The following is a 13,679-nucleotide window of genomic DNA, read 5'->3' on the forward strand; positions in this document are numbered from 1 at the left end:
AGTGTGTAGAGAAGACGACCCCTACACACAGCCTAGAAGACGCCTATAATTTTCTGTGATCCTTATTCATGTTTTCTTACTCCTTTATGCAGATACTGCATATGGCCCTGCAACTAAGTGCCTCAAATGCAATTCTCAGCATTGTGGGAGCTGTACAAAAAGAAAAGGAAACAAAGCACTGCCTTGAGATAAGTTACTCTCCTCCCACCAAGCACATCAAGATTAAAAGTAACCAACCTGCTGGCTGCAAAAATCTTTACTCCTGACTCCAGGCAACTTATAAAGTTTGTTCTACCAGAGCGGGCTGATGCAAAGGGACAGAGGACCCCAACGCGATTTCTATCTAGATAACAAGCAGAGCAAGATTTACAGGGAGGCAGAATACTACTTCTTAGACCACAAGCTATCACAGGAAAAGACATGCCTTGGGCACACAAACCCGTCTTCACATCTGAAGCAGAAGCAGCAGGCTTCAAGGCCCTAGCCCATGGCAGCTGCAACAATATTATTACTACAACTCAGTAGCTTCCCTCAAAGAGGGAAACTGTGGAGGCACTGCTGGGAAAATTGCTCAAGCCGATGCAGGCATCCCCCAAGGGAGGAAGAGAAGGAGATCTGAGGAAACTCAGGTCCCCTGGGCTCCCATCACAGGCAGATGGATGGCTGCTCTGCTCCAGCTCTCAAACCATCCTGCCTTTTAAGAAACAACTCCGTCACCACACCTGCCACTCCTCAAACTCCCAAAGGAAGACCAGCAGTCCAGACTGGATAAACACAAGTAAATACATCAAGGTACAAGAGAGCAGGGCCGGGTCGGGCAGGCGGATAGACTCTCTGCGTGTTGCTGCAGGAGCAGTGAAGGCACAGACCTGCTACCAACAGGAGTCCATGCGGCTAGGACGTAGCTGAAACCGCAGGGGACAACAACCCTCTTCAAAACCCAAAGGACTCCATCTGGCCCCAAAAACAACACACTAAAGACCAACATGATCATGCTGACATCAGAAGGTAATGAAATTGAGAATAAAATTGAACTTCAACATTGACTTGATCATATTACGATGAAGATGTTCCCAGCAATCTGCATTTACATTTCCCAATACCACAAAACTCTGTTCTTCACAACAGCAGCAGTTATATGGAGAGATGGTCACAGAAGGCCCATGCAGACCAAGACAACTGGTCTCATTCACATAATTCTGTCCCCCACTTTTTTCTTCCAAGAGTAGCATCTGGAATACCAGGTATGCGTATGAGTGCAGCAGGAACAAAGCCACTATGCTTGACAGCAATTCAGTAAACTCCTAAATACTGCAAGGTAGATGAAAAAGGGGTGAATCAATACTATAGACAGACATAAAGTCAAGTCAGAAGTAAAAAGGCTACCCCTAAAATATTAAAACAATAGAGATCAACAGGAAGCAGCTCAGTCGTGGTGTGCTTGTTTCACGAATAGCCACACCACCAGAAAGCAGCCACAAGGATGCTACCTCAAACAGCTAACACTGAGTTACTACACTGGAATGCCAAATATTTAATGTTTCAGTGATAAAACAACATGTGTTCAGTACCATAAGACTGTTCCTGCCCAAAGCAGCCCACAAACTCCACGCACAGAAAATACAAATTAAACGCTGACATCAGAGAAAGAGTCTGTTTTGTTGTAAGAACAAAAAGCAAACAAACATTTTGTTGTAAGGAACAAAATGTTGACCTCTGCAAATTTGGGAAGACTTCAAGAAACAACATAACTGCAGGGAAAAATGTGCAGAGCAGCAGAATAAAGCCATATCTGGCCTCTGAAGGCTGACTCCCGTGAGCCTACGCAGCTCTGCTCCCCTCCAGACTCCTCACACCTCCCTTGCTGCTTCCACACGCCTCACAAAGCAACAAACCCCATACAAAAATAAGTTTCAGACCGATATATATGATACAATTTATCTCAAATCTTGACCATTCATGAGTCAACATAAATACACACATATAGACAGATGCCCCCCTCCCATTTCTCAGCAACCCAAAATACAAAGGAAAAACAATTGCTAAACTAGATTGAGTGAGTATATTTCACCCAACTTTAAAAAAACAAACAAACAAAAAAACAAACAAATAAACAAAAAAACAAACAAAAAACCAACCAAACAAAACAACAAAACGTAAATTTCAGGGAGGGAGCTGACTAGAATGAGTGAAAATTTATCAGTCACATACAAACTGAATGCCATCTGAAGTTTTCCATGTGGTCCTCAGGTCACACATTTTAACCACACAAACTGCTCCCTGAAACCTTCAAATAATCAACTTTGTGAGTTTTTTCTACTTGGTAACTACATTGCCTATGAGCCATGTTTTACTCTGTAAAGTTAAAGAAAAATGATCATAGGCTTTTGTTACTGATATTTACAGAAAAGAACTTTTGCAAAAAAGCAATGCAAATTTTATCAATGAAAAGTTTAAGAGTTGCAAAAGAATATAATAAACAATTACAGCTCTAATGAGATTTTTCTTGGTCAGACATACCCCAGACATTTCCAGACATGACTAAACTCCAAGATTCCCATTTCCAATTAACATGTGCATGTTACCCAATGAGCCCTTCCCCTGAGAGCCACTCAGCATGAGATTACTACAGAATCTGATGGTCTTTAGTAGATTATTTGGCCTAACTCCAGCTCCACCAGCCTTCATGCTTATTTTTATAGGCACGGCCTCCAGCTTTGCACTCTGGTATGCAATCTAACACCCAAGTCCATTAAACTTTCCATCAAAAACACATAAAATTGAACAACAGGTAATCAAGCTGTAGTCTGTTCTCCAACTGTTAGGAGTACACTTATTGCCCAGTTTGCACCACGGCATGAAACTTCGTTAATTTTCTTGAAGGGCTTACAGTGACCATACACAGGATGGTACAAGAGGACCGTCAGGGGATACAGATGTGAATGCTCTTGCAAGGGGAGCTCTTGCAGAGATCTGGAATTTCAAAGAGGTAAATGGAGCTGGCAATAGGATTTCCAACATCAAACATTCAGTGTCAAACATAACTACTGTGAAAGAGACTAGAAAAGACAAAAAATTATATTCCCTTCCAGTGGAATGAGCCTATTTATCTTGTCATCTTTGGCTCCAGGGAGAGATTTGGCACTGTTCACTGACGGCTTGATCTGACTCTCACATTTCGTAGAATCACAGGATCGTTTGGGTTGGAAGGGACCTTTAAAGGTCACCTAGTCCAACCCTCCTGCAATCAGCAGGGACATCTTCAACTATATGAGGTTGCTCAGAGCTCTGTTCAGTCTGACTTTGAATGTTTCCAGGGATGGGGGATCTACCACCTCTCTAAGCAACCTATTCCAGTGTCTCACCACCCTCATCATAAAAAATTTCTACCTTATTATCTAATCTAAATCTACCCTCTTTTAGTTTAAAACTATTACCCTTTGTCTTATTACAATACTCTATATTAAAACATTTGTCCCCATCTTTCTTATAAGCCCCCCTTTGTTGTTTCACCTATCAAGACTGGCTAACACAACAAACCCTTTTCAAAGTTTTAACTCCAAGTCCATTTTAAAACTAACATATGTAGCACAGATACAGCCATCAGTCTACAGGAAACTGTGTAGAAACTGATGCTGAGTAAGCCCTGGTTTACTGCTGTAGAAACATTTCAATCCATTCATATGACTTCAGTTTGACTTGGGTTTTTTTTAAACTTGGACACAACTTTTGGTAAAGCCTATAATGGAGCACTGATATGAGGGCTGAACTTCACAATTGAGCCATGAAAGGACAAATCCATTCCCACTACTTTCTGAAAGGATCCTGAGCGGTCAACCTGTGTATGTAGCTTGTTAGAGATGAAGAAACCTGCAGTCTTTGCTAAGTACCAACAGTAGCTCTTTAATAGTCCAATTTGGTTTCCCCAGGATAGCATGCAAACTACGGATCTTACGTGGCAAAACAAACATTACTTGCAGATGTAACAAAGGCTTCATTGTGCTCATCTGAGTCTAAAACCAGAAATGCAAAGCATAGTTCTCATGAGTGAAGTTTGGGGAGAAGAGAGTGGGTGGCAATAAGGAGAAGGGAGAAAAGAGTTTGCACTTGAAAATTAATGTGGTTCTTACCGTGAGCACCACGCCAACTGTTACTGTTTTTAAAGTTTTCCCAAATATGCAACAGTGGCATGAAATTTGCAGGGCAGCAGAACTGATGCAGAAAGGAGATAATATCCCTCAAGTGATTTGGTAAATCAAACCATGCAGCATCACAAGTAACTGGTACACTTGCTAGCAGCATGTGGGCACAGACAGAAACATCTATTCTTTCCACCACTGATGTAGTGAATGTTTCAATACTTGCAAAAATCTGCAACCTTTTGCCTTCATAGTGTGGATTCACAAACAGTACTTGTAAGACCTCAAAAAGAAAAATTAAAAAAAAAAAAAAACAAAATACAAAAAACAAAACACACAATCACATGATCAAACAAACCTGGAGATAGAAAGGGTAAATGATAGTGAAACAAACTAAAAGGGAATGGTTCGGGGCAGGGGGAAACAACAACAACAAAAAAACTTTGGTTTTGGCAGCAGTTCACACTTCTCAACAGAGCATGTTTTTAAGTATTAGGCTTTCCCACCTGCCAGGCAAAGGATCCTACATTGCTAGGGAAAAGTGACACCTTGTATCACCTGCCAAAGCACATAATACAGCTAATTACACTGCACGTCAGTGCCAGGCCCAGACAAATCAGAAAGCGGGGAAATACATCCCTCACTGTCACTATCAAAGAACTGTATGTTTGAACATGGCTGTCAACTAGCACGTGATAGCAGATAAAAATAAAACAGATTATCCATTTGTCATTCAAACTGATTTCTTTCAAGAAAAATCTATCCAGTCTAAATTACATAAAAACATGTAATTAAATACTTTGCAATCTCTAGTAGTTTATAGTTTAAAAATAAATAAACAAACAAACAAACAGAAAAAACATTGAGAAATCCACTCCCATTACTTATAGCAATCTTTCTTAAGAGACTGTGTAGTCTAGGGTGCCCTCACAAAATAGGTTTCTATCCTTAATGCTTTAAATAAAATTTTCATATATGACCCAAAGATTGGGCAATGTAGTAATGTCTTCTTCAATCTTTAGGCAAATAGTTCCTTTTCCTTCTCTTCTCCTTCACATTTTCTTGAGCTAAAACGGAATGAGAATGATTCCTATCACCCACTTTTACTGTAGGTATTAGGAATATAGAGTTAACCCTAAAACTGATATGAAACACGTTAATTATACAAGCCACAGAGTGAAAAAAACTCTGAATCCCAGAACAGGCAGCCACTGCAGATGTTGACTATAGAGGACTTGCCAGGAGCAGGATGAAAGAGCAAAGAGGAGTCTGGTATCTACCTGCCTGTATCAATGTCTACGAGTTATTAAGAGGGAACTGACTTCAAGGAACAAGGAAAATTTAAGACACAGATTTTTGGAAGTGTAACTCTCAAAGGTATCAGGAAGATTTTTTTTAACCGTTGCAGAAGAAATATTTCCACAAATACAGATTGTTTCAGTTTCTTCTACAACAAGGTTTTAATGGATTCTAAGAGTCCTTGTCTTATTTTGATTTTCTGGTTAATTTATATTGTCAGTCCAAACTTAAGGAGCAAACAGGTGGAGATGATACAATAACAGATAGGTGCAGCTGTATATTACCAAGCTAATGCCTACAGAAAAGGGAACAGGCATAGTTGAGTAGGAAAATTACTCTGAAAGAAAGATGCAGCAGACAATGAATAGCAGAGGTACAAAAGCACAGACTATACCTAAGGCACAGAAGCAGCAAACAAAAATAACACAGATCCTCCCATACTAGAGGATGGAAAGGAAAAGGTATCATGAAACCATGAAGGTTCAAATGCTTAGCAAGAAGGAAAAACATAGTCACTCTAAAAATTAAAAAGGGAGGATGGCTAAGTTATAATTAACTACAGAACACATATTTGTAATAAGCTGCAGACAAAATTGCATGCAGATCATAGCTCTACTTTGGCTTAAATATTTCAGCTTTACTCTTGAAAGACATCTTTCACCAGCCATCTTGGAAAGTCACTACAAATCATGAAGTTCACACAGTCTCAGCAGTACAACAGATACAATACTGTGCACATTTTAACAAAAATGGAACAAAGAGAGGTGAAGCAGGAAATGAAAGGCTTAACTGGGATCACAATTTGCCTCTTCTTTCCCTGTTTGTGTTTCAACTGTCAGTTCACAGCATCTCTCCTATTGATCATCACTCAGAGATTAATACGCCTGAAGATTTTGATTACTTCCACATATACCCAAGCTCATTCTTTCTAGTTTAAAATCCAACCATTCCAAGAAACATAACTTTTTTACAAATCAAAGATAATGGGCAACATTTAAGCTAGCCCTAACATATTCCAGGCGTGTATTGTTTCTATGTTGACTTGCTCTAACATGCTGGAAGTGCTTTCCCTTTAAGTGAATTATTTATAACCACAATGTCCTCTGACAACAGGAGTATCAAAGTTATTGTCATCATCAGTTCTGGAACATTTTTTTATGAAAATCAGAGGTCCTTCATGTTGTGCAATGGGGAAAAAGAAAAAATATCCCAGATGGAAAAGATCAAATGCAAACAATGCAGTACAGGAAAGACTAAAGCACAAGTAAGGTTTAAAATACGCCTAATACAATAGACTATGTTCAGGCATCCAGTTTATGTGTATCCTTATAAATAAACACATATTTTAAGAATGACAGCATAGCTCCTCATAGGATATTATTTGTTAACATATACTCACATATACTTCATTGTGATCAAAGCGCTTTTTCAGATTATTGATGAACGAATCTTCATTAAGTGGCTCTAAAAGAACCATATCTCCCACCCCTATCATGTTGTCTAAAAGTGATGTCTTGACCTCCATTTTGGCCATTTTCTCCTGCAGAGAAAGAAATAAGAATAAAATAAAGAACAAAGTTAGCTCAAAATTACTCTAATTATTCACAGGCATTATCCAGTAACACTGTTAAAGGAATACAAGTTGAAAATCCATCGATGACACCACTTTAAAATTATTTTTCCAAGAAGCATTCTCAGAGTCATTCTATCTACCCAGGTAGACCACACAATTACACAAATTTAACTTCAAACAGTCAACAATGCCTTCTGGTCCACTACACATTAAATCTGAAACTGCATGAAACAGGAATTAAGATTCCAGGGTGCACCACATCCAGATTTTTTAGACGACTTCAATACAGTGTTCAAGTGTACACAAACCCGGGTTTTATCAAAAGTTTCATCAACATCTCCAGTGGATCAAAGTAGGGTTTCAATTTGTCGGTGCCCTAGTCTGAATTTCTTTCTCACCCTTACTTGCACATCTCCAATTCCATCAACTTTTAAATGGAAGCCAACTAAGTGAACCCACTCAGAGACAAAAAACACACTATTTTATCTTAATTCATGAACCCTATACTCTGGAGTGCCTATATTCTACAGTACAGTACTGCTCTTGGTTACATGAGGCTACCAAATCACTTCGTTTCCTAACCAGACTCAATTAAGTTATGGATTTATTTGTAATTTTATTGCTTAAAGTAGTATTTTTTGGGGGCAGCAACAATCCAGCTGACAACTGGAGACTCTGCATCTATATAAAGAGAGTGGCAAAAGGCAAAGGCAGGGATTAAACAAGGGACCATGATGAAACAAAGTAACCAAGTTTGATAAAGGAAGTAATTCAGACAAGAAGTCAAGGTCAGGCCAAAATTCAACACCTATTTCATCCTCCCAGCCTTTTATCCTTCCAATCCAAATGCTAGAGAAGATTAACCAAGCTCTTCAAGAACTCCAGGCACACAGTTAGTTACTGCTTTCAGCTTCCATGACGAGACTGCAAAATGAATGTATTAGCGGTGATGGCCAGCAAACAGAGAACCAGAGGTGAGAGAACAACTTTGCTGACAACACAAAGCAAGAACCAGCTACTGCACAGCTACAGCTACACAAACCAACAGTTGAACTTCACCCGTCAGCTGTAACCTCTCAGCTATTAAATGCTATCAGGCTGTCCTTGCTCCCCCTATCACCACAGCACATTTTAATTCTAAATATTTTTTCTTTTTTCAGATCGCCTTTCCTTTTTCAAATAGCCTTTGAACAGCTATTACCTTATACAATCAGCATTAACTTGCCATAGTAGCTATCCATCAGCTAACTAGTTTAAAACAAGCAAACCCTTTTATGTCTTGCTTCTGTCCAGAGCCACTGCCTTACTACATGTTATTTGATTTTCTGAGTGGTGAGTGACATTTGAGCGATCAAGACTTAAGTTGTGTTTGATGTTTTTCCAAATTCAACGAAGAGAAGCACAGCTCCACAGGCAGCTAACGGAAGTGATACAACAAGATCCCCAAAACCTGAACCAAGCCTGGGAATTACTAGAAATTCACATGGAAATGCAAAAACAGTGCTGAACTATGGTAACCAACCAAAGCTGAGTCAACTCTGCTAAACAAACAAAAGAACATTTATTTTAAACAAAAACACTGGACAAATATTTCTGTAGAGAAAGATACTTTTATTCTTAAAATTTCACCTCTCTGAATCACCAAAAAAATTTTAAACATTCACAAAATCTTTTCAAAGGTATCACTTCAATTTCTGCATCCCATTAAGACAAATTTTTTAAACTACCGGTTTTGTTTCAGTGGCCTAATTACTTCCCATGCATCAACTAATGCTCAAGTAATTTTTGAAGGCTGAAAAAAAAGTAGTCCTTCTCAAGTATGGAACTTATTAAATATTGGGTTGGTAGCCAAAAAAACCAAAAAAGCCTACATAAAAATCCTAATATGGGCAATTTCAACCTAAAATTTAAGTTCTAAGTAGTATACCTCATCTACCATTGTGAAATTACATACCACCTACCACACTTCATGCATCACTGCTCAGGAATCTCAAGACGAAGAGCAGCCAAACCCATCAAGAATATTCATGTATTCTCAAGCTCAGAGGCACGTTTTGCAAAAGAGGTGCACAAAGACACCTTATCTATTATTAAAACCTGGATCAGAAAGTTGTACACAAATATTAATTTATTGATATATTTGAAAAGTTCAATTCTATGGTCAAAGGTTAATTTTCAGATTGCTTTTTTTCACAATAAGTTAACATCATACTGTGGTTAACACACAAGCTAGAAAATACTAGAAGCATAGGTGATGAAAAAAATGGACAATATGCCTAGACATCTCGTTTAACACTGAATTTTCAAAATTATTTGCAATAGCTTAGCCTTTGCAAAATATTCATTAAAGATTACCTCATCCATTGATGTACAATTCAAGAGTATTCTGTCATACCAATGTTATTAGCCCCCACTTTGGTGGAATCCAATCATAATCCCTACTCAGGTTTAGCTAACAAAAAAGGAAAATCTGGAAAACTTGTGGGATAATTTGGGTGCCTATCTGAGGTAACAAGTGAGGAAAAAAGCACTGTTAAGAAAAGCCAGCAATGTTTAAACATATATTAAACTATTAAATTTAATTTAATCAATAATTGAATAGACTAGAAGAAATTAATAGAAGATCAATATATATAGCACTTTCAGAATACCAAACGCTGATTTCAGAAGTAGCTTTTAAAAAAAAAAAAAAAAAAATCAAAAATCGGCACACTACAGAGGAAAAAAAAATAATAAAGAAATAATTAAACCCTTGCCACATTGCAAGACTAAACTTCAGTCAAGATTTTTAGCAATACGTCACTAAGCTCAGAAATTCAATCCATATCCATGTCCAAATGTTTGTATTTGCCATACATTCAAAGATGCCTTGCAGCTGGAAATCTTTTCCCATCAATGCTGGTGACAGCGTGCTCACCCTCACCATAATTTGGAGAACAGTAGGTAAAAGTAAACAGCTTCTGCCTAAATATGTACTCACGCACCTTAAAAAAGATGAACATTTCTCAAGAACCGCTTTCAAGAACCAGAACTATGAAAGGGACGGGACCAGAACACGCTCCCAGTGCCTGGGAGACCAGCAATGAATGAAACCAGAGCTGTGCTGGTGAGACAGCAAACACCACCAAGAAGGAAATCAGGTTTGAGGAAAGAACCAGGATGGGTTGTATCCTCTAAAACAAGGACACGTTCAGTGATTTTCAAATGAAGATTGCTGAATGGGGAAAGGTAAATGGGGGTACTGCTGTGAGAATCTATTTGAACTGTGCTGTAACTTTAAACTCGAAATTCAATAAAAAATAGCCTAAAAACACAAGTGGGACTCCCTCGATTTACCTAATACCTTGCTTTAGTGGCTGCAACATCTCATTCTGTTAACAGCAAGAAAAACAAGAGTTGTATAAAGATTACAGCTGTAAATTATTAATATAGCAACAAGTTAGGTCTGAAAAAAAAAAAAAAAATTCTTCTAAAGCTTGCAGTCTACAAACCAGATTCTTCCTCAAACATTTCCAGATCTCTTCCACACCCACTTACCACTTGAGTCTTCTCCCAAATTTACCCTTCTTATCCCTAAAGCAAACATTGTCATCATTTCAGAACATCTCCTTTCTCTCTAGTCACTTCTCAAATCTGTTCTTCCTCACTTTGGTCTCGTATCTAGGCCTTAATTCAACAGAATGAGAACACTTTCAACACGTTTCCATTCTCAGAAAAATAAAAAAGATTATTCGGTAGTCCTTCATAGCTTGATCTGTTTTATGTTGGACAACATGCTCAGAAGGAGATGTGCTGGGCATGCTACACCTGTAAAATGCTTTTATCCACACGCTCCCACATTACACATAGCCTTTCAAAACACAGACTGTTGTACCTACTACTTGCAATGCCTGGGATTACCATCCAGCTAGGCCAGTTGAATCCAAAACTGTCTTGTCCCTCTTGGCCACAAGGATGGCGAATTAAAAATTACACTATTCCACAGCCACAGCAGACTTATCAGCCAATATGAAACAAGAGCTAATGAAAATTATAAATAGAAGATGATACAGGGAATAGGCCAAACCGCAAAAGCCTTGTACAATTAAGTTCACACATTCTCTAAGGGGGAAATGAAGTAATACCCTGTTATTAGCATACAGCATGTTACGGAATTGTCCAAGGTTTTCCACATCACCCTCATACAGTAAAACAGCAACAATTGTCAGCAGCTTCCTACAGATGTGCAGTCCTTAGTACATGTTTGCATTTGCTGAACTGGAATTATCACCAGCTGCAGAGGTGGCTTGTTTTCCTTCTTTTGTGGCACTATAGCAAAAGGGCAATTTCTCTACTATCAAAATTGACATGATAGATGTACTCACATATGCTTCAAGCTCTGACTATTAACAGTAATAATAATAATAAATAATAAAAAAGCCTTTGGTTTCACTGCCACCTGAGTTGGCACCTTTTCTTTTAGGACCTTTTCTTTTAGGAGAGTTAACAGGGACAACCTCCAACATCAGTAATTCAATAGTGGAGTTCAAACTGATTTCATGTTCCAGACCTGATCCTGAGCTCCCGTCAGGCTGTATTATGCTTGCCCACTCATTCCCTTTTTTCTCTGCCAGGGAGCAATCAGCCCACACAGAGCAGGGACACTGACAGGCCACTGCTGCAAAAAGCAGCTAGGGACGCCGTGTCATTATCTGAACAAAACAAAAACAAAAGGGACTACCGCCATCTTGTACTACTCATGACAAAATTATCAATTTAGCAAGAGGCAAGATTTAAATTCATCCTGTTCTGCTGCCCAGCAAACCCGACATATTCGCTGGCCTCTGACTGATGCCCAGAAAGCACAAGTTCACTAGAAACACCTTGTGCTGGTTCACCAGGTAAACTGAGGCACACGCTGCAGCTGAACTATTTCACACAAAGCTAGGTTTCCTGACATCAATGTATATGAAAAAATACTGATATCACCCAAGGAAAACCTTTGCTTTCCCTCCAGACCCCCTGATTTTTTAGTCTCTGGATTCTCCAGGGGAGCAGTGCACCCAGCATTTCCCACTGGCTGCCTGGCCGCTGGCTGCCAGGAACACCCGCAGCCCCCTGCCCAGCTCCGACTGCTCACAGAGGTTTGCTCCGTCACCATCAGTGTGCTGAAGAGAAGAGCATGCAGAAAACAGCACAGTGTTGCAGCCCACAATTTCTTCCTGCAAGAAAATGGACTTGAGAAACTTGACAGAGATTGAAGGGAGGAATGTTAATAGGGTATCGTGACAGCAGTAAAAGCACTCTTAAAGAACTAAAACGCTTCCTCTGACTCTCCATCTTTCCTTTTGGTTTGGCCAATGTCTGAATATCTTCTGAATTCCTTTTCCTCCCACAGTCCTACTGAACAAATCAGCATTTTTCAAACTGAAAAACTTTATAATTTGGGGCTTTTGAATTAGCTGACATGTCTCACATCTTACCTACCAAGCAAGAGCTATTATGTGAAACCCTTGCACAACTTCTCTTTATTTTCTGATGGCATTGAACATTACACGTGTACCAGATTCCTTGAGTACTTAACAACAAACAGCTCTGGTGAATTACAAAAGTAAAATGTGGCATTACAGAGTATATTTGTATTAGGACTGCAGGAATGTTTGCATTCAGCATCAGCTGAATGGGAACGGCTCTTTAGCAATATCAGATTAGGACAGAGTTGCGCACCAGTGACTGCAATTTAGATGACAGAAGATTTGCCCAGTAGAATTCCATAGGAGGAACAAATGCTCAGCTGGGTCCTGCTACCAAGCACCACACATTTAGCTAAAGATTGGGTAATTTTCAAGAAAGAAACTTTCAAGAAAGAAACAAACCGCTTAAAGTACTGCTGAACATACAGCTGCAACCACGTGAAGCAATATAATTTTGTTAGTAGTTTAACAATGGAGGCTTAACTGCAGTTCAGAAAAACTTCATTAGGATGTGTGCAAAATGTTCGCTGGGACATTATCTCCTACCGACACAAATGGTGGCTGAAACTTTCTTCATTAACAGGACACAGGTCCTTTATAAATGCAGAGGGGAGAGGTTTGGTTGTTGTTACTGTAGTTCTTTGGCATTTGTTGGGGGGTACGGTTGGGTTTTTTTGTTTTGTTGGAGGCCTTGGGTGTTTTTTTTTATTTTTACATCAGCTTGGTTACAATCTACATCAAGCAGTAACTAGTTGTCATTAATCCCCCAAAAGTGATAGAGACACCTCTCCTGTGCCTCTGTTCATATCCCTCATGAGGAGACTATGCAGCACTCTCCTATCCTGGAAAAGGTGAAAAGTACCTTACCACAAAAAACAAAATAACCTGAGCCATGTATGCAGGAGATACAGCTTTGCCCTCCTCCACTTACCGAATAAAAGACTAAATCATGAGCCTGGGGGAAGGAGTGAGGGGCTGTGTTTGAATTTCTCTAAGTCTACCTTCTGTTACTTTTGCATACTAGTTTGAATAACATTAGCACGGATATTATCTGCTGTAAGAGACCATGAGGTATATCTAGTCTACTATTTCTACTTTATAATCCCAGCAGCACAGGTTTTCAAATTACTTCTAATAATTATTTTGCAACCACAACATCGTAACTGCCACCAGTAATTGCACTCATGGGTTGATCTATTTCCTAAATCAGCTTGC

General features: G+C 39.1%; 1 protein-coding gene across 6 annotated transcripts in view; it reads right to left on the minus strand.

Annotated features, from left to right (window-relative positions):
* MYO1B (myosin IB) overlaps positions 1-13,679 on the minus strand; it is a 136,273-nt gene that overhangs the window by 90,307 nt on the left and 32,287 nt on the right. For all 6 annotated transcript variants that reach the window (XM_032995199.2, XM_032995200.2, XM_042808556.1 and 3 more), the window contains one exon: positions 6,838-6,978. In XM_032995199.2, the coding sequence (XP_032851090.2) occupies positions 6,838-6,972 (135 nt within the window). In that variant the 5' untranslated portion in view covers positions 6,973-6,978. The remainder of the gene's footprint in view (positions 1-6,837; positions 6,979-13,679) is intronic.

Source organism: Tyto alba, unplaced genomic scaffold (genome assembly GCF_018691265.1).
Source record: "Tyto alba isolate M040663 unplaced genomic scaffold, T.alba_DEE_v4.0 Super-Scaffold_7, whole genome shotgun sequence".
NCBI classification, from domain to species: domain Eukaryota; kingdom Metazoa; phylum Chordata; class Aves; order Strigiformes; family Tytonidae; genus Tyto; species Tyto alba.